Source organism: Manacus candei, unplaced genomic scaffold, assembly GCF_025592945.1.
Source record: "Manacus candei isolate 608988 ecotype Guabito, Panama unplaced genomic scaffold, ASM2559294v1 h1tg000050l, whole genome shotgun sequence".
In the NCBI taxonomy this organism is placed as follows: Eukaryota; Metazoa; Chordata; class Aves; order Passeriformes; family Pipridae; genus Manacus; species Manacus candei.
The window spans coordinates 20,901,025-20,920,687 of NW_026138098.1; the positions used below are offsets into that span (position 1 = coordinate 20,901,025).

General features: G+C 48.3%; 4 protein-coding genes across 10 annotated transcripts in view; 3 read left to right on the forward strand and 1 right to left on the reverse strand.

The window, feature by feature from the left end:
• Positions 1 to 19,663, reverse strand: part of LOC127476789 (cytochrome P450 2C19) — a 30,890-nt gene that overhangs the window by 7,547 nt on the left and 3,680 nt on the right. Inside the window, exons 1-9 of one of the 7 annotated variants that reach the window (XM_051800150.1) lie at positions 10,337 to 10,565; positions 9,834 to 9,996; positions 9,185 to 9,334; positions 8,721 to 8,881; positions 8,154 to 8,330; positions 7,497 to 7,638; positions 6,869 to 7,056; positions 5,602 to 5,743; positions 4,352 to 4,918 (exon numbers count right to left, since the gene is read on the reverse strand). The exons of 2 other annotated variants lie outside the window; for them this stretch is intronic. In XM_051800150.1, the coding sequence (XP_051656110.1) occupies positions 4,737 to 4,918; positions 5,602 to 5,743; positions 6,869 to 7,056; positions 7,497 to 7,638; positions 8,154 to 8,330; positions 8,721 to 8,881; positions 9,185 to 9,334; positions 9,834 to 9,996; positions 10,337 to 10,516 (1,485 nt within the window). In that variant the 5' untranslated portion in view covers positions 10,517 to 10,565 and the 3' untranslated portion in view covers positions 4,352 to 4,736. Of the gene's footprint in view, positions 1 to 4,351; positions 4,919 to 5,601; positions 5,744 to 6,868; positions 7,057 to 7,496; positions 7,639 to 8,153; positions 8,331 to 8,720; positions 8,882 to 9,184; positions 9,335 to 9,833; positions 9,997 to 10,336; positions 10,567 to 16,636; positions 17,209 to 17,892; positions 18,035 to 19,663 lie in introns of those variants that run through there. 4 more of the 7 variants (XM_051800151.1, XM_051800148.1, XM_051800152.1 and 1 more) reach the window with 4 other exon arrangements.
• Positions 244 to 19,663, forward strand: part of LOC127476787 (zona pellucida sperm-binding protein 4-like) — a 32,381-nt gene continuing 12,961 nt past the window's right edge. The window contains exon 1 of the mRNA XM_051800145.1: positions 244 to 1,788. The gene's annotated coding sequence lies outside the window, so the exon portion shown is untranslated. The remainder of the gene's footprint in view (positions 1,789 to 19,663) is intronic.
• LOC127476808 (zona pellucida sperm-binding protein 4-like) lies at positions 1,759 to 19,663 on the forward strand. The gene is made up of 5 exons (XM_051800181.1): positions 1,759 to 2,002; positions 2,081 to 2,183; positions 2,742 to 2,897; positions 3,275 to 4,038; positions 18,645 to 19,663. Exons 1-4 carry the CDS (start codon positions 1,844 to 1,846, stop codon positions 3,493 to 3,495), a joined length of 639 nt encoding a protein of 212 aa, XP_051656141.1. The 5' UTR covers positions 1,759 to 1,843; the 3' UTR covers positions 3,496 to 4,038; positions 18,645 to 19,663.
• Positions 13,760 to 16,490, forward strand: LOC127477030 (zona pellucida sperm-binding protein 4-like). Its single transcript, XM_051800708.1, has 7 exons — positions 13,760 to 13,955; positions 14,193 to 14,314; positions 14,393 to 14,495; positions 15,054 to 15,209; positions 15,587 to 15,774; positions 15,934 to 16,031; positions 16,478 to 16,490. The coding sequence occupies exons 1-7, from the start codon at positions 13,760 to 13,762 to the stop codon at positions 16,488 to 16,490; spliced, it is 876 nt and encodes a 291-aa protein (XP_051656668.1).

Consider the following 19,663-nt stretch of genomic DNA (forward strand, 5'->3'; position numbering starts at 1 on the left):
GTGATGTTCTTCACCCAGCTGGGATCATGGCAGCCTGGATACCTGTGGAGCAAAGATGGGCTGAGGTGAAAGAGCAGAGGAAATGGCTCCCCCAGACTCAGTTACTATCCACCCTTCCTGTGGTGAGGACTGGCTGGAAGGACAAGTGGCTGACTGCTGCACAGTGCTGTGCAGACATCCAGGAGCTGGAGGGTCTGATGAGGGCAGAAGCATGAGTGGCTGCCAATGGAAGCACATTATTAAGGGTCAAGATTAGAAATCCCACACATCTAACGCACACACCATGTTGGGATGTCTGTGTGTTGATCGACTCCCAAAGAAATAAGCAGAGTACAAAAGAACATGGATGGCTCAGGCTATGCCAGCACTCCCACTGCAAAATGTAGGGCACAAAAAGGCATGCACAAACACAAATGTGTGCATCACCTCTGCAACAGTGTAAAAACATTCACCCCTCTATTGCATGAATGCAGAAACATCTGTATGGAAAGATGGACAACGAGGTGTGTGGCTGCCTGGTGCATGGCTAGGGAGAAGGCTCTACATGAGACACATTGCAGGTACAGGCAGCAACTGGTGCTGGAAGGGCACAGGTTTCTCGGGGATCACAGAGGCTCCCCTTATGTGTGTTTCAAGCCCATCTAAGGGACCCCCTGTAAGTTTTTGGGAGGGGGGATCCAACAGAGCATACAGTCCTGCCACCTGCCAGCCAGGCCTAGACCAGTCCTGCAGCTTATCCCTGCACAACCACACTGCAAACAGGGCTGTAAGTCCATAGCCAAGAGTGTTTACAGGGAATCACCACCTTTTAGGTGTGTAAAGCCTCCTGAGCTCCATAGTTTCCCACACATTTCATGTGAAGGGCTATTTCTGTGCTTTCATGTCAGCACCCTACGTCTGGCATTTGAGGCAGTGTCAGCTTTAAAAGAATAAAAGAGCAAAAGAGCACTGTCACTCAGTTTCTGGCCCTCATGCCTTGTAATGAGCAATTAGAGCAGCAATAGGGCACCTGGGGAAAAGCAGCCAGATGTCCTGCATGTCTCGGCTGTTGGAAGAACTGAGAGTGACAAAAAGGATTTGAAGACCCTGCTGGGGCTCTACAGTATGAATAGAGACCCATCTCTTGACATACGCTCAGCTCTTGCTCTATGGTTTCCTTCAAAGGGTGCAAGCAGGCTCTGTTGGGTTCAGGTGAGGGCAATGACAGGTGCTAAAAACTGCTGGGCTGGGCCCACCTGGACACTTCAGGGATTTCTGATCCCAGCTGGCTCCCCAATTTAAAAGGGCTAGGCTAAAGACAGCTGCTTCATGGTCCTTAGCAAGAGAGCAGGATGGGTGTTGTAGGACAGTCTGGGGCTGCATTGGGTGCTGTGCTTTTCTGGGTGTTTCTTGGTCCCCTAGCTTTGGTTATGGGGGCTCGTAGTGTTTTTTCTGATCCCACCCTGCTGATTTGTGGCCAAGAAAGCTTACAGCTCACCTTACCTCTGGGCTGGGAAGGGAATGCTTCATTGGTGCTGACTACTTGGGGTAAGTGAGGGCAGTGTCCAGAGGCATTATTAGCCATATCTTTGCACAATGCAGAGATATGCCTGGAATGAGGAGGAAGGAGTGGGTTTTGATGGGAAGTGTTGCTGAAAAGCTTTCAGTGCATCTTGTATAATCAGGGGGCTCTTTATATGACCCAGTAGTTGAGGGTTTTGGTGAAGTACTGTGCCTGGATCTAGATGGTCTTGGCTGCTGGATTCTCTCACATGCACCCCTCCTGGTCCAGACCCTAATACTGTCTAGGTCCCTGTTTCCTACAGAAAGGTAGGATTGTGGTGGACCCTCTCTGGAATGTGGGATGTTAAAGCCACTGCTGCTGTCTTCTCTTTCTGTAGATACTGAGGGGAAGGCAAATGCTCTGCAGAATGACTCTGACTGTGGGCTGTTGGTATCTGAGATTCCAGATGGCTCCAGGAAAGTATTGGTTTCTTATATTGGCTGTTATATCTTTGAATGGGTGAGTGACCTTATGGATTCTGCTGGGACTGTGACTACTGGTGCTCTGGCTGCCCTGACTGGTGTGGCTTTCCCCTAGAATGGCCATTACCTTCTGCTGGTTGGGCTTGAAGGAACAGATGCTGCTGGGCAAAAGGTTCTTCAGGAAGAGACGCTGCTCAGGTGCCCTGTGGACCTTCCTGGTAAGATTCTGATAGTTGCTTGTATCTTGTGGGTGATGAGTGCCATTCCTTTTGGCTGGCTGTTCCTGGTCAGTCTAGGGGCTAGGAAAGGAGACTTTCTGCTGTGCAGAAAACTCCTTGGAAAAGGGTTTGGACATAGAAACCACCAACTTGCTGGGAACTTGTGCGTCTTTGCAGGATCGGCAGGTGAATATGTTCACTGTGTCTCTAGCCATATTTTGACTGCTTGGGTCCCTGCAAGTTCAGGGATTGAGCCGAAGACTAGGTACAATGATTTTCCTAACTACCAAGAGTTGATCCAAAACACTGTATCTTGACAGATCTCATACAAGTCCAGTCTCCTGTACGTGGCTTCTAGGGGAGATTCTGTTCCAGGGAAATGCATGTCCCTTCTGAGCAGGCTTCCATGCCACCTCCAGGCCATGTGTTTAACCCTCACCTGACTTTAATTTCCCTTCATTTTTATGCAGAGTCACCAGGACATCTTCCACCAAAGTCCTTTGTCTTTGTCCCCCTGCTTTTGTGCTTTAGCTGCAAAGTCCTGCTGTTTTTTTCCAGCCCTAGATGCTCCAAGCAGTAGTGTCTGTTTGGCCGTTCCCAGCCAGGACCGGCTGCCGTGTGCCTCCTTGCCTGTCAGCCAGGGAAACTGTGAAGTGCGAGGCTGCTGCTATGACCCTAGAGACAGGGTAAATCCTTGCTACTTTGGTAACACAGGTAAGCCTGAGCAGCTGTCCTCCCCTCCTGCTGAGTTGCTTCAAAACAGGATTCCTCACTTTGCTGTCAGAGCAGAGTTGGTGTATTATCAGTCCTGCAGGTGGCTTAGGGCTATGTTTTTGCCTGTCAAGAATACCATGTTCTATTGAGGTGTCCAGCCTTTTCAAGTGTATTGCAACAGACCTGGGTTTATGGTCAGAATCGATGTTGCTGTTAGAGCTGGTTGTACTTGTCTTGCTGTGTTTAGCAATTGTTTCAGGGGTTAGAAGCAGGAGAACTCACAAAACTTGCTGGCCTCATCTTTGCTGTGATGTTTTGAGTCTCCTTTCCATTCCTCTTTTTCCTGAGCTTAAGATGGATTTTATCTTTTCCTCTAGTGACAGCTCATTGCACACCAGATGGCCAGTTTTCCATTGCTATTTCTCGAGATGTGACCCTGCCACCCATTGTCCTGGACTCTGTGCAACTGTCCAGTGGACACAGTACTGGCTGTGTTCCTACTGTGAAAAACAATGCATTTGTTGTGTACCAGTTCCCACTCTCTGCTTGTGGCACCACTTTTCAGGTAAAAGTTGCAGCTGTCACTAGGCTGGAATAGCAGAAGCTGAGAGACCTGGCACAACCTGACGTGGCTTTGGCTACTTAATGGACACCCTATAGACTTCCAGAGGCCAAGTGCTGTTCTCCAGCCTCATAGTGATCCAGCTTGACTTTACCACAGTGATGGTGCCCGTCTGTTGTTCTAGGTGACTGGAGACCAGGCCATATATGAGAATGAGTTGGTGGCATCCAGGGATGTGAAAACTGCAAGCCTTGGCTCTGTCACTAGGGATAGCACTTTCAGGTATTACCCTGGGGCTGATGCTGCTGGTTGCCATTGTGTTCAATGTTTTCTCTTTGAGCCTCCATTAAATTCTATAGAGACCAAGACTAAAAGTAATTGGATGGAGAAAGAACTTGTTTGCAATCGTGCCTCTGAGATGTAGAAGCAAAATCAGATTCCATTGGAGTACCCCAAGTTCTCTGAAAGAGATGGTTTTGCTGTTCTCCTACATTAATTCATTTTAATAAAGAACATCTAAATCCCTGCAGTGATACAGATGGTAGAAAAGAGCAGCCAGAGAGTTGGTTGCAGTCCCAGGTAACTGAGTTCCTTTGCCTCAACCTTCAAAAAACAGGAAGGCATTCTTTTCATTTGGCAGAAAGCCCTCAGGCTGCAAGACCCCCTTCCCCTCTAACACCATGAGCCTTCCTGACTGGTGGTCTGTTGCAACTGCTCAGATCCTTGCAGGCAGCAGCAGTGAGCGCAGCGGATGAACAAGGAAGGACCCCTGCCTGGGAGGAACAGCCCCTCCCACAGGGTGCTGGCCACAGGCACTGCAGACCTACTCTGCAGTGTAGCGGCAGATGTGGGCACTGCCCCAACCCAAATTAAATATCAGCTCAAATACTCATAAATAGATTTTTCTTTATTGGCTTGTTAAATACACACATGCAGCGCTATCCATCTGCAAAGCATAGTCTTGGTGGGACATGGGCTGCAGGAGCAGCCATGGGATCTGTGTTTGTGAGAAAAGCAGCTGATTGATGCAGCCACTGTGCTCAATGATCCCATGACAGAATGTCAGTGCAAGGGGCTACAATGTCACCCGGATCCTCCTGTAATGGGGTGGAGTTCTGGGAGGCTTCAAAGCTGTCCACTCTGTGCATATATCTCTGTTTGGACTGCCTTCCTGGAACCTGGGCAAGGTGGGTCAATGCTCCTGCTGTTGGTTTCAGTAAAGGAGATGTAAAGGAATAGCCAGGCTGGGGATGCTGTAGAGAGTGGTTTAGTGCTTTTCAGCGGGGGAAAGCACAGAGCTGGTAGGCAGGAGGTACGTTGCCTGTGCCACTCAGGGTCGGGGTTATGCTGAGCTCCTGGGGGTCGACAACAGACTTCAAGGTAAAGTTCTGCAAGATGGTGGCTATGAGTAAGAATATCTCCATTCGTGCCAAGCCCTCTCCAGGGCATATTCGCTTTCCTGAAAGTGGAAGCACAAAACAGCACTCAGTAGGTGTTTCTAAGTAGACCAGAGTTTGTACTAAGCAGCTGTGTTGCACAGCTTTGTTTACTACCCACAGCCACAGCAGTGAGATGACTGTCAAGATTTACTAAGGACATTTTCAAGAGAAGAATTTGTGGGAGAAAGACCCTTGGCAGTTAGGATGGGTGTATGAAGGAAGAACAGGAGTAGGAGAAGTCTCAAACACGGAGAGAACATCACAGGAGTCAAGATGAGAGAGAGCAAGGGGACATAAAGCACAGGTGAAAAAGTGGAAGGTTGAGATTATTTTTAGGTGAGTGGTTGCATGTAGAGGCGCTGGGAAAAAGCGGAGCTACCACTGAAGGAAGGTTGGTTGAGGATGACTTTGGTGGTTGTATAGGAAGGTGACAGGTATTTTAGAAAGTGTCAGTGGATCCCATTCACATCATTACATTGGCAAATCCTAGTAGGAAATTTGGGAAGCCTTCAGGCCTGAACAAGGTGGGACATGCCACTGGAGATGGGAGCAGCAAGGAAGAGTCATCCAGAGAGCAGTGAGCCCCAAGGAAGCACCAGTGGGACCATGTTGAGAAGAGGCAGTGTGTGTTACAGGGAAAGGCAGGGTAGTCGCCAGAGGAGAAGGCTGACAGACAGAGAAAAAGAGAAAGCCTGTGCTTTACCTGCTGAGAAGGGCATGAAGAAGTTGCTCTTCTTAAAGGTGCCATTCTTGTTCAAGAAATGTTCAGGGTTGAACTCATATGGATTTGCAAACTCTTTACTGTCATGGAGGACAGAACTGAGGACAGGATAAATTGTGGTTCCCTGAAGTAACACAAGAAGAGCAGAACATGAAGGGGAGGTAACTTAGATCACTCAATTTGACTGCTTACCAAGTTAAAACTGAGATTCCCAGTATAGCCCTACCAGTGCCTTTGGTTTCCCTTTGGGGACCCTTCTTTTGGGGAGGCAGCATTGGGGAGACCCTAGTGGATGTCACAGCAGTGACAGTTGTTGGCTGCTCTTCCTTAATGCTCCCTCTCACCTCCAGAACATTTATCCTCGCCTTGCTCTGGTTATCAGGGGACATCAGAGCTAATTCTTCCTCTTTCTTAGTGTTTCACAATAATGAACTTGTAGACGCACCATGTCCCTTCTTTTCTGTGAGCCTCAAAAAGCGAAAGCACACAAGGTTGTGGAAATGAAGCTCACTTCCCCTCCCCTGACAGATTTCTCCTGCCACAATCCTCTTCCTGACCAGACGTTGATGGGGGCTGGAGTAATTGGCAGTGATGACAGAAGAGCTCTTTGCTAGAAGTTGAGCAGTTCTCTGGATCCTACCTTGTGCTTATACACAGACAGCTGGAAATCACAATGCCAACAGCACATGTGCTGCTGTTTACAGTCACCCAGAAGAGCAATGAGCATTGCTGCAGTGGGCCAGGCCAAGCCATGGGCTGCTGTAACCCACCAGCCTGCCTCTGGCAGTGGCCAGCAGAGACTGCCTCAGGAAGTATGTGAGAACAGAGCAAACAGGTTTTGCTTGTTCCATTGAATGGAAACATACCCTCCAGCACTTTGTGGCTCAGGGGCTTTCTGTGCTCAATAACCAGCAACTGACTTTGTTCCCAAGCATGTGCATAGGCTGTCCTGGATGGTGGTGAGCAGCTCCATGACTTTGCTGCTCTGGGTTTTTGTGAACCCACTGTGCTTCCTCAGATAGGTAAAGCAAGGGAAGAAATGTGTTGGTCAGCGCTACTGTTGTAGTCTTGGCCCGTGGAGTGTCAACAAGGGAGTGCAAATGAGCTACAGAAGCCTGAAGATAAAACCTTCAAGACGGTCTGGGTGAAAACAAGGTCAAGCCACAACAGTTCTGGCTTCTGGCTGTAACAGCCTAAGGGCAAATGTGCTGGCACCTCGTGTTGAACTTAAGGGAGCTTGCCCACTAACCTTAGGAATGATGTACTCTCTGAAGGAGGTGTCTTTGGTCACAGTGTGAGGGAGAGCCAGGGGGATAAGAGAGATGAAGCGCTGGATTTCATGGACCACTGCATCTGTGTAGGGCATCTGGTTCCGGTCAGCCACACACGGTTTTCGTGATCGTCCTATTACCTGGTCAATCTCTTCTTGAACTTTCTCTATCATGAGAGGCACAAACCATAAAATGGGTAAATATAACCAAACCTATATAAATAGGTTGCCCTAAGCTGTTTACAAATCACAGATGGCAGGGGCATTGATGGTGGTTTTGGTGTTCCTCGAACACAGTTCCACTGCTGCCCATGCAAAGAAAGTTTTCCTATTGACTTGGCTAAACAGGAGTACTGGGAGATAAAGGTGTGGACACAGTCAGGTGCCAGGCTGTGAAGGAACTGTAGCTGATGATGATGATGCCAGTGGGGCTGAGGGGCCTCCATTGGCCACCACGAGGAATGACAGTGTAAGGACTTTGTCCATTTGGGTAAAATATGAGAGAGAGAGAGAGAGAGAGAGAGGAAAAGCTGGGAGAAGGATGTGGTGTTAGGCAAGTGCCCAGCCCAGGGAAAATGCTAGAAAGGAAGAGATCACAAACTGGTACCTTGTATCTTTGGATGTTTGAGAAGCAGCAGAAGGCCATATCGTGTGGTGGTGCTAGTTGTCTCAGTTCCAGCAATAAACAAGTCAAAGGTGCTCGTTATCAGGTTCTTCAGGTGGAAACTGGAATCAGGACGATCTTTCTCCTAGGGAAAAGACTGGGTTGTTTCTCTGGCTGAGCTGAGAAATGTGGCCCTTTCTCATGGCATCCCAGGCCTTCCTTTTCACCTAGAGCTGTTGCATTTTTGTGTTAAAGTGCAGCACCATCTGGGGCACTGCAATGCTACCATGAGCAGTAAACTCAAACTGCCTTGATCAGCCTTCTTTCAAGCTGACCATCGAATGGTACTCAAGTGCTTGTTTGCCCTTGCTATACCAACTGCTTTCCAGTGAAAGAAGTGCAAGACTAGAGTGAAAATGTCCTGTGTTTTGGTGAGAGCAGATGAAGCTCTCCCTGTCCAAGCAGCTGCAGGTAGTGGTGGCTGGGGAGCATGCACACCCAGAACTATAAGCTCTAGCACAGGCAATATCTGGGATATGTCTTCCCATTGCACAGCTGACAGGGAAGGGGTCATCCCAATGTCTGTGTTACTTATGAGAGGGAATAGACTCAGCATAGGTGTGTTTGGGGATGAGCTGGGGCTGTATGTTGTCTCCTTACCTCCTGCATTTTGCTGAGGAAACAGTCAATGAAATCCTGAGGGGAGTTGGGATCTAGGGAGGCTTGGTGCAACTTCACCTCCTCTGCCACAAAGGCTTTGAGAGCATCAAATTCTGCAAATATTTTGTTGTGTGGGCCAGGCAAGTAATCCATGATCTTTGAGAACATCTGGTAGAGCTAGAAGGAAAGAAATAGGAAGGCTGCTAGTATGACCATTAACGCACCCTTTGATATTAAGAAAAAAACCAAGGAAAGCCACAACCCTGTCAACTGAGCCAAAGAGAAGGACTATGAGTCTGGTCAGTCTGGCAGGGCTGTAGGGGCTTGCTTAGTAGTAGTAGGAACCTTAGAGTTGGAGAAGAAGGGTGTTCAGGACTAATGGGAAGCTGCACTTAGCAAAACCAATTCCATTGGTGAGGGTGCTTCTTACTTTCAAATGAAATCCCTTCTGTGCAGCAGAGCATTGATGGGCTCCTAATTAGAAGACTGAAATGGAACTTCATTGGGAGGGAGACCTCCTGCTCCTCTGGGAGAATGTTGCCACTGTGAAATGGATACTGAATGTACCTGTCCCCAGTGGGAGTTCATCATCTCAAAGATGTTGTTCATGTTGTTCATCAGAGCCAGGAACTTCTTGTCTTTATAATCATATCGTTTCCCAAAGACGATGGAGCATATGACATTGGAGACAGAACAGCTCAGCATGAAGGTTGGGTCAAAAGGTGTTCCTGTGATTTCAGAAAAGTTACGGACTATAAAAAAAACTCACAAAACTATATCTACTTATGGCTACTGTGGGTAATCTGAACTCTGGTTGTTAGTGGAAATATCAGATGACAGTCTCTGAGTGACACAGAAGGGTCCTCCAAAGAGAACAGTACATGATCATGAAATTATTTACACCTTTGTAATGAGGGGTATCAGATGCATGGACCAAATCCATAGGAACTTCAGTTCTTTACTAAAGACATGAGCTCCCCTAATACAATAAATTTTTTTCAAACAGAAGATATATTAAAAATGGACCATACCCTTTGTTTTGTTTATCTCTTCCAGCAAGTAGTCAGACTCCTCCTGTATCCTCTCTTCGATGCTCCTCTTCCCCATTCCAAAGTTCCGCAGAGTGGTGAGAGCAAACCGCCGGACTTGTAACCACGGCTCGTTGTTGCTGAAAATAATCCCTGCGGAGGAAGAAGGAAGAGGGAAGACCTGGCTTGGGCATGCTGGGTGTGGGATGAACAGTGGCTCACAGTGACAGAGAATCCTGTCCCTGGAGAGCACTGACATGGTAGTGTCACAGAGTCCTGTGGTTTGGAGGCAATCTCTGGAGGTTCTGTAGTCCAACTGTCTGCTTCTGGCCTTCTCCACTACCTACCCAACCTCCTTGTGAATAATTGATCACTCCTATCCACTCACAGTTTCCCTTGCTGCAGCTGGTGGCTGTTGCCCCTTGGCCCTTCCCAGCCCATCTCTGAGAACAACTGGCTCCACTTCTCTGATACCTCTCCCCCTTTGGGTGGTGGAAGCCAGGAACTACAGCCCACTTTGCCTTCCCTTCTCCAGGTGGGATGCACCCACATCCTGCAGTCTCCCTCGTGCATGGTACATTCCAGCTCTAATCTGCTGAACACACCCTCACAGCCCTTCCCTTCTCAGAAGGAGGTCACTCAGCAAACATACCTAATCCATTGTTGGCCCTCTCTCCTATTGGCATGTGTCCTCTGGCAGCAAACTCATCCGCACGATCAACCAAAGCTTCTTTCACCACATCATGTCCGTGCAGCACCACCACTGGGTCAGAGCCCAGGTGCACTGTGAACACTGATCCATACTCTTCACTGAGCTGTAAAAATGCAAGAGAGAACATAACCAGGTAGGAAATAGGAAGGAAGAGCTGAAAAGTCTCCTTGCTGCTGCATCCCACTGCAGGCAGTGAGCCTCACACACCAGCAACATCGAGATTTGGTCCTCTCGTGATAAATGTGGCTACAGAGAGGAGTCCCAGCTATCCAGCCCTGAACAACAAGGGCAACAGCGACAAGGGGGAGCAGCTGCAATCCCCATGACTCTGCTGCTCCTCTGGGATTGCAATTCATCAAGCTATAGCCAGAGGTTGTCCCCATGCGCAGGTGCCACGCGTTTCTCACCCACAGAAGAAAGAGAGGAAAAGAAAGTGGCCTTACCTTCTGGAGGGTTTTGGCCAAATTATTTGGTCTCACATGCAGCAAGTTACCTAGAATGGGAAGGGGAGTTGGTCCTGGAGGCATCTTCCCCTTTCCAGACTTCCCTTTCCATGCTGCAAAGGAGAGCAGGCAAGCAATGCAAATCAGAAGGACAACAGTGGCTGCTCCCAGGAGCTCCATTTGTTTCTGCAGTTCAGGAGAGGGTGAGTCTGGCTGCCAGAGTTCAAGTTATATACTGAGGGCTGTGTTAGCTCAAGAGCAGGTTTTAGGTCACATGGCTGAGTTAGTCAATGTTACTAGTCAATCATTTGTTACATTGCCCTGTGTTATGAAACTAAGACTTTTATTGCTATTAATTGATCATTGAAGACACGCCTTATCTCAAACAACTGCAGAGGCCAACAGAGGCCAAGAAATTTATAATGTGTTCATAAATCTTGTTTTGTTTACCCTACAGTTAATTGTTAAAGAGATCACACCAAGGGTGCATTCTTGTACTGAGGCGCTCACAGTAATTCCCTCTCACGGGAGCATCTTCAGTGCCATTTAGGATTTTAATTCTTCAGTATCAATTGTACAAACTCTCAGTGATGTGAGCCATCCTTGATTGTTCCTGAAATCTTCCTGACATTGGTAGAGTTTGCACTGCATGTGACTTGCCAAAGGACATACAGACATGTTCTCCTCAGTGCACAGCAATTAAATGCCTCAGTCTCTCTCCCTAGGGGTGTCTGGCCTCACAAGAGAGGAAAGTGTAAAATATCCATCTAGCATGGGCAGAAAGGTCTCCAGACATCACAGTAGACAAAGACATAAGAAAAGTGGATGAGACCTTGGGACTCTGACCTCTTCAAGGAGAGGAGTTTTCTCTAGAGGAGAAAACAATTGAGAAAAGCAGGCAGAGAAGAGAAATCAAGAACTTGAGAGGGTCTCTGGGGAATGGCTTCCCAAATTGTGACAGAGCAGAGGCTGTGTATAGGTTAGTGCAACCTGGCAACTAGTCCTTGCACTTGTAATGACCAAAGAAGCTCACCCAAACTACTGCTGGAAGCTGGCATGCATAAGTTCTTGTTTTGTTATGTCTGACTCCACTAGGAGGAACTGCTGCCCTGGAAGGTCCATAGGTGCTCTGAGAAACAGCAGAGCATGTCTGGGAAAGGACCCTCAAGGTTGTTCTCAGCTTGCTCAGTCTGGCCTTATCCCTCTGTCTCTCCTGAACTGTGACACTTTTGCAGGCAGACAGATCCAACTGATCAGGTGTTGCAAGAATAGGGGATGTAGGACTTGGCAGGAATTAGCAAGAGACCTGGTGAACTGAGTGCTTAGTTGCACTGTGCTGGGTTTGCTGTAAGTCCGTGTGTTAATGTGAGTTTCCCCTTTCACTCAGGTGCTAGTGAAGGTCTCCAACCCTTGCAAGTACCTTTCCTTCCCTATGAGTTCTTAAGTCACCCTCTCTCTCTTGCATAGGTGCAATAATTTGCTAATTGTTCTTTTTAAATCTCATTTTACTTCTTAAAGACCCACACTAGATATTTTAGTGGGGAAACTGAATTACCAACAACTTTTGACTGGGTGCTTATCTGCTGGCCTAAATTCCTGCATCAGCTCAGATGTCAGGGCAGTTCATGGAAGTTCATGTAGCTTTATGGACTTTCACCTGATAAAAGTAAAGTTCATGAGAGTTTGCACTGCTATATGAGGTAGCTGCCAGCTAACAGCAATCATGAACTTTCCACCTTGTCTGTGAAGTTCCCTTGTTCCCATGACCCTCATTGATCAGCTTCAGGCTAGTGGACCACAGAGACATTTGCTTCTCCTGTCTTCATCCTCTCCATGTCCTGTTTGTGGTGGTCTTGGGTGCTGTCTAAACTGGTGCTTACAGCTGGGTCATTGTAATGCATGAGAACTATCAAATGGGTGAGGAAAAGATTTGTGAGGAAGAGAAACCTGCCTGTTTTATCTCAGCCAGGCTGCTTCCCACTTTCTATAACAACTTCTTTCAAACAAAGCAAAGCAGCTCCGAAGGTCTTGTACTTTGTGGAACAGCCATCCTGACTGGTGCATGAAATTAGCAATGTGCAGGGTAGGCACAGTGATGTTCTTCACCCAGCTGGGATCATGGCAGCCTGGATACCTGCGGAGCAAAGATGGGCTGAGGTGAAAGAGCAGAGGAAATGGCTCCCCCAGACTCAGTTACTATCCACCCTTCCTGTGGTGAGGACTGGCTGGAAGAACAAGTGGCTGACTGCTGCACAGTGCTGTGCAGACATCCAGGAGCTGGAGGGTCTGGTGAGGGCAGAAGCATGAGTGGCTACCAATGGAAGCACATTATTAGGGGTCAAGATTAGAAATCCCACACATCTAACGCACACACCATGTTTGGATGTCTGTGTGTTGATCGACTCCCAAAGAAATAAGCAGAGTACAAAAGAACATGGATGGCTCAGGCTATGCCAGCACTCCCACTGCAAAATGTAGGGCACAAAAAGGCATGCACAAACACAAATGTGTGCATCACCTCTGCAACAGTGTAAAAACATTCACCCCTCTATTGCATGAATGCAGAAACATCTGTATGGAAAGATGGACAACGAGGTGTGTGGCTGCCTGGTGCATGGCTAGGGAGAAGGCTCTACATGAGACACATTGCAGGTACAGGCAGCAACTGGTGCTGGAAGGGCACAGTTTTCTCGGGGATCACAGAGGCTCCCCTTATGTGTGTTTCAAGCCCATCTAAGGGACCCCCTGTAAGTTTTTGGGAGGGGGGATCCAACAGAGCATACAGTCCTGCCACCTGCCAGCCAGGCCTAGACCAGTCCTGCAGCTTATCCCTGCACAACCACACTGCAAACAGGGCTGTAAGTCCATAGCCAAGAGTGTTTACAGGGAATCACCACCTTTTAGGTGTGCAAAGCCTCCTGAGCTCCATAGTTTCCCACACATTTCATGTGAAGGGCTATTTCTGTGCTTTCATGTCAGCACCCTACGTCTGGCATTTGAGGCAGTGTCAGCTTTAAAAGAATAAAAGAGCAAAAGAGCACTGTCACTCAGTTTCTGGCCCTCATGCCTTGTAATGAGCAATTAGAGCAGCAATAGGGCACCTGGGGAAAAGCAGCCAGATGTCCTGCATGTCTCGGCTGTTGGAAGAACTGAGAGTGACAAAAAGGATTTGAAGACCCTGCTGGGGCTCTACAGTATGAATAGAGACCCATCTCTTGACATACGCTCAGCTCTTGCTCTATGGTTTCCTTCAAAGGGTGCAAGCAGGCTCTGTTGGGTTCAGGTGAGGGCAATGACAGGTGCTAAAAACTGCTGGGCTGGGCCCACCTGGACACTTCAGGGATTTCTGATCCCAGCTGGCTCCCCAATTTAAAAGGGCTAGGCTAAGAACAGCTACTTCATGGTCCTTAGCAAGAGAGCAGGATGGGTGTTGTAGGACAGTCTGGGGCTGCATTGGGTGCTGTGCTTTTCTGGGTGTTTCTTGGTCCCCTAGCTTTGGTTATGGGGGCTCGTAGTGTTTTTTCTGATCCCACCCTGCTGATTTGTGGCCAAGAAAGCTTACAGCTCACCTTACCTCTGGGCTGGGAAGGGAATGCTTCATTGGTGCTGACTACTTGGGGTAAGTGAGGGCAGTGTCCAGAGGCATTATTAGCCATATCTTTGCACAATGCAGAGGTATGCCTGGAATGAGGAGGAAGGAGTGGTCTTGGCTGCTGGATTCTCTCACATGCACCCCTCCTGGTCTAGACCCTAATACTGTCTAAGTCCCTGTTTCCTACAGAAAGGTAGGATTGTGGTGGACCCTCTCTGGAATGTGGGATGTTAAAGCCACTGCTGCTGTCTTCTCTTTCTGTAGATACTGAGGGGAAGGCAAATGCTCTGCAGAATGACTCTGACTGTGGGCTGTTGGTATCTGAGATTCCAGATGGCTCCAGGAAAATATTGGTTTCTTACACTGGCTGTTATATCTTTGAATGGGTGAGTGACCTTATGGAATCTGCTGGGACCGTGACTACTGGTGCTCTGGCTGCCCTGACTGGTGTGGCTTTCCCCTAGAATGGCCATTACCTTCTGCTGGTTGGGCTTGAAGGAACAGATGCTGCTGGGCAAAAGGTTCTTCAGGAAGAGACGCTGCTCAGGTGCCCTGTGGACCTTCCTGGTAAGATTCTGATAGTTGCTTGTATCTTGTGGGTGATGAGTGCCATTCCTTTTGGCTGGCTGTCCCTAGTCAGTCTGGGGGCTAGGAAAGGAGTCTTTCTGCTGTGCAGAAAACTCCCTGGAAAAGGGTTTGGACATAGAAACCACCAACTTGCTGGGAACTTGTGCGTCTTTGCAGGATCGGCAGGTGAATATGTTCACTGTGTCTCTAGCCATATTTTGACTGCTTGGGTCCCTGCAAGTTCAGGGATTGAGCCAGAGACTAGGTACAATGATTTTCCTAACTACCAAGAGTTGATCCAAAACACTGTATCTTGACAGATCTCATACAAGTCCAGTCTCCTGTACGTGGCTTCTAGGGGAGATTCTGTTCCAGGGAAATGCATGTCCCTTCTGAGCAGGCTTCCATGCCACCTCCAGGTCATGTGTTTAACCCTCACCTGACTTTAATTTCCCTTCATTTTTATGCAGAGTCACTAGGACATCTTCCACCAAAGTCCTTTGTCTTTGTCCCCCTGCTTTTGTGCTTTAGCTGCAAGGTCCTGCTGGTTTTTTCCAGCCCTAGATGCTCCAAGCAGTAGTGTCTGTTTGGCCGTTCCCAGCCAGGACCGGCTGCCGTGTGCCTCCTTGCCTGTCAGCCAGGGAAACTGTGAAGTGCGAGGCTGCTGCTATGACCCTAGAGACAGGGTAAATCCTTGCTACTTTGGTAACACAGGTAAGCCTGAGCAGCTGTCCTCCCCTCCTGCTGAGTTGCTTCAAAACAGGATTCCTCACTTTGCTGTCAGAGCAGAGTTGGTGTATTATCAGTCCTGCAGGTGGCTTAGGGCTATGTTTTTGCCTGTCAAGAATACCATGTTCTATTGAGGTGTCCAGCCTTTTCAAGTGTATTGCAACAGACCTGGGTTTATGGTCAGAATTGATGTTGCTGTTAGAGCTGGTTGCACTTGTCTTGCTGTGTTTAGCAATTGTTTCAGGGCTTAAAGGCAGGAGAACTCACAAAACTTGCTGGCCTCATCTTTGCTGTGATGTTTTGAGTCTCCTTTCCATTCCTCTTTTTCCTGAGCTTAAGATGGATTTTATCTTTTCCTCTAGTGACAGCTCATTGCACACCAGATGGCCAGTTTTCCATTGCTGTTTCTCGAGATGTGACCCTGCCACCCATTGTCCTGGACTCTGTGCAACTGTCCAGTGGACACAGTACTGGCTGTGTTCCTACTGTGAAAAACAATGCATTTGTTGTGTACCAGTTCCCACTCTCTGCTTGTGGCACCACTTTTCAGGTAAGCTGTCACTGAAGCTGTCAGACCTGGCACAACCTGATGTGGCTTTGGCTACTTAATGGACACCCTATAGACTTCCAGAGGCCAAGTGCTGTTCTCCAGCCTCATAGTGATCCAGCTTGACTTTACCACAGTGATGGTGCCCGTCTGTTGTTCTAGGTGACTGGAGACCAGGCCATATATGAGAATGAGTTGGTGGCATCCAGGGATGTGAAAACTGCAAGCCTTGGCTCTGTCACTAGGGATAGCACTTTCAGGTATTACCCTGGGGCTGATGCTGCTGGTTGCCATTGTGTTCAACGTTTTCTCTTTGAGCCTCCATTAAATTCTATAGAGACCAAGACTAAAAGTAATTGGATGGAGAAAGAACTTGTTTGCAATCGTGCCTCTGAGATGTAGAAGCAAAATCAGATTCCATTGGAGTACCCCAATTCTCTGAAAGAGATGGTTTTGCTGTTCTCCTACATTAATTCATTTTAATAAAGAACATCTAAATCCCTGCAGTGATACAGATGGTAGAAAAGAGCAGCCAGAGAGTTGGTTGCAGTCCCAGGTAACTGAGTTCCTTTGCCTCAACCTTCAAAAAACAGGAAGGCTTTCTTTTCATTTGACAGAAAGCCCTCAGGCTGCAGGACCCCCTTCCCCTCCAACACCATGAGCCTTCCTGACTGGTGGTCTGTTGCAACTGCTCAGATCCTTGCAGGCAGCAGCAGTGAGCGCAGCGGATGAACAAGGAAGGACCCCTGCCTGGGAGGAACAGCCCCTCCCACAGGGTGCTGGCCACAGGCACTGCAGACCTACTCTGCAGTGTAGCAGCAAATGTGGGCACTGCCCCAATCCAAATTAAATAACAGCTCAAATGCTCATAAATAGATTTTTCTTTATTGGCTTGTTAAAGTACACACATGGAGTGCTATCCATCTGCAAAGCATGGTCTTGGTGGGACATGGGCTGCAGGAGCAGCCATGGGATCTGTGTTTGTGAGAAAAGCAGCTGATTGATGCAGCCACTGTGCTCAATGATCCCATGACAGAATGTCAGTGCAAGGGGCTACAATGTCACCCAGAGCCTCCTGTGATGGGGTGGAGTTCTGGGAGGCTTCAAAGCTGTCTACTCTGTGCATATATCTATGTTTGGACTGCCTTCCTGGAACCTGGGCAAGGTGGGCCAATGCTCCTGCTGTTGGTTTCAGTAAAGGAGATGTAAAGGAATAGCCAGGCTGGGGATGCTGTAGAGAGTGGTTTAGTGCTTTTCAGCGGGGGAAAGCACAGAGCTGGTAGGCAGGAGGTACGTTGCCTGTGCCACTCAGGGTCGGGGTTATGCTGAGCTCCTGGGGGTCGACAACAGACTTCAAGGTAAAGTTCTGCAAGATGGTGGCTATGAGTAAGAATATCTCCATTCGTGCCAAGCCCTCTCCAGGGCATATTCGCTTTCCTGAAAGTGGAAGCACAAAACAGCACTCAGTAGGTGTTTCTAAGTAGACCAGAGTTTGTACTAAGCAGCTGTGTTGCACAGCTTTGTTTACTACCCACAGCCACAGCAGTGAGATGACTGTCAAGATTTACTAAGGACATTTTCAAGAGATGAATTTGTGGGAGAAAGACCCTTGGCAGTTAGGATGGGTGTATGAAGGAAGAACAGGAGTAGGAGAGGTCTCAAACATGGAGAGAACATCACAGGAGTCAAGATGAGAGAGAGCAAGGGGACATAAAGCACAGGTGAAAAAGTGGAAGGTTGAGGTTATTTTTAGGTGAGTGGTTGCATGTAGAGGTGCTGGGAAAAAGTGGAGCTACCACTGGAAGACAGGTTGGTTCAGGATGACTTTGGTGGTTGTATAGGAAGGTGACAGGTATTTTAGAAAGTGTCAGTGGATCCCATTCACATCATTGCATTGGCAACTCCTAGTAGGAAATTTGGAAAGCCATCAGGCCTGAACAAGGTGGGACATGCCACTGGAGATGGGAGCAGCAGGGAAGAGTTATCCAGAGAGCAGTGAGCCCCAAGGAAGCACCAGTGGGACCATGTTGAGAAGAGGCAGTGTGTGTTACAGGGAAAGGCAGGGTAGTCACCAGAGGAGAAGGCTGACAGACAGAGAAAAAGAGAAAGCCTGTGCTTTACCTGCTGAGAAGGGCATGAAGAAGTCGCTCTTCTTAAAGGTGCCATTCTTGTTCAAGAAATGTTCAGGGTTGAACTCATATGGATTTGCAAACTCTTTACTGTCATGGAGGACAGAACTGAGGACAGGATAAATTGTGGTTCCCTGAAGTAACACAAGAAGAGCAGAACATGAAGGGGAGGTAACTTAGATCACTCAATTTGACTGCTTGCCAAGTTAAAACTGAGATTCCCAGTATAGCCCTACCAGTGCCTTTGGTTTCCCTTTGGGGACCCTTCTTTTGGGGAGGCAGCGTTAGGGAGACCCTAGTGGATGCCACAGCTGTGACAGCTGTTGGTTCTTTTTCCTTAATGCTCCCTCTCACCTCCAGAATATTTATCCTCACCTTGCTCTGGTCATCAGGGGACATCAGAGCTAATTCTTCCTCTTTCTTGGTGTTTCACAATAATGAACTTGTAGATGCACCATGTCCCTTCTTTTCTGAAGGTGCCATTGTGTTCAATGTTTTCTCTTTGAGCCTCCATGAAATTCTATAGAGACCAAGACTAAAAGTAATTGGATGGAGAAAGAACTTGTTTGCAATCGTGCCTCTGAGATGTAGAAGCAAAATCAGATTCCATTGGAGTACCCCAAGTTCTCTGAAAGAGATGGTTTTGCTGTTCTCCTACATTAATTCACTTTAATAAAGAACATCCAAATCCCTGCAGTGATACTGATGGTAGAAAAGAGCAGCCAGAGTTGGCTGCAGTCCCAGGTAACTGAGTTCCTTTGCCTCAACCTTCAAAAAACAGGAAGGCATTCTTTTCATTTGGCAGAAAGCCCTCAGGCTGCAGGACCCCCTTCCCCTCCAACACCATGAGCCTTCCTGACTGGTGGTCTGTTGCAACTGCTCAGATCCTTGCAGGCAGCAGCAGTGAGCACAGCAGATGAACAAGGAAGGACCCCTGCCTGGGAGGAACAGCCCCTCCCACAGGGTGCTGGCCACAGGCACAAAGCCTCAAAAAGCGAAAGCACACAAGGTTGTGGAAATGAAGCTCACTTCCCCTCCTCTGACAGATTTCTCCTGCCACAATCCTCTTCCTGACCAGACGTTGATGGGGGCTGGAGTAATCGGCAGTGATGACAGAAGAGCTCTTTGCTAGAAGTTGAGCAGTTCTCTGGATCCTGCCTTGTGCTTATACACAGACAGCTGGAAATCACAATGCCAACAGCACATGTGCTGCTGTTTACAGTCACCCAGAAGAGCAATGAGCATTGCTGCAGTGGGCCAGGCCAAGCCATGGGCTACTGTAACCCACCAGCCTGCCTCTGGCAGTGGCCAGCAGAGACTGCCTCAGGAAGTATGTGAGAACAGAGCAAACAGGTTTTACTTGTTCCATTGAATGGAAACATACCCTCCAGCACTTTGTGGCTCAGGGGCTTTCTGTGCTCAATAACCAGCAACTGACTTTGTTCCCAAGCATGTGCATAGGCTGTCCTGGATGGTGGTGAGCAGCTCCATGACTTTGCTGCTCTGGGTTTTTGTGAACCCACTGTGCTTCCTCAGGTAGGTAAAGCAAGGGAAGAAATGTGTTGGTCAGCGCTACTGTTCTAGTCTTGGCCCGTGGAGTGTCAACAAGGGAGTGCAAATGAGCTACAGAAGCCTGAAGATAACACCTTCAAGACGGTCTGGGTGAAAACAAGGTCAAGCCACAACAGTTCTGGCTTCTGGCTGTAACAGCCTAAGGGCAAATGTGCTGGCACCTCGTGTTGAACTTAAGGGAGCTTGCCCAC

Bases quoted from the DNA above. Each gene is read 5' to 3' on its own strand.
- LOC127477030 (XM_051800708.1), top strand. From the start codon at position 13,760: ATGGGTGTTGTAGGACAGTCTGGGGCTGCATTGGGTGCTGTGCTTTTC. The intron at 14,496-15,053 runs GTAAGATTCTGA...GGTTTTTTCCAG, and splicing joins GTGCCCTGTGGACCTTCCTG to CCCTAGATGCTCCAAGCAGT. The intron at 15,775-15,933 runs GTAAGCTGTCAC...CTGTTGTTCTAG, and splicing joins CTTGTGGCACCACTTTTCAG to GTGACTGGAGACCAGGCCAT.
- LOC127476808 (XM_051800181.1), top strand. From the start codon at position 1,844: ATGTTAAAGCCACTGCTGCTGTCTTCTCTTTCTGTAGATACTGAGGGG. The intron at 2,184-2,741 runs GTAAGATTCTGA...GTTTTTTTCCAG, and splicing joins GTGCCCTGTGGACCTTCCTG to CCCTAGATGCTCCAAGCAGT. The intron at 2,898-3,274 runs GTAAGCCTGAGC...CTTTTCCTCTAG, and splicing joins TTGCTACTTTGGTAACACAG to TGACAGCTCATTGCACACCA.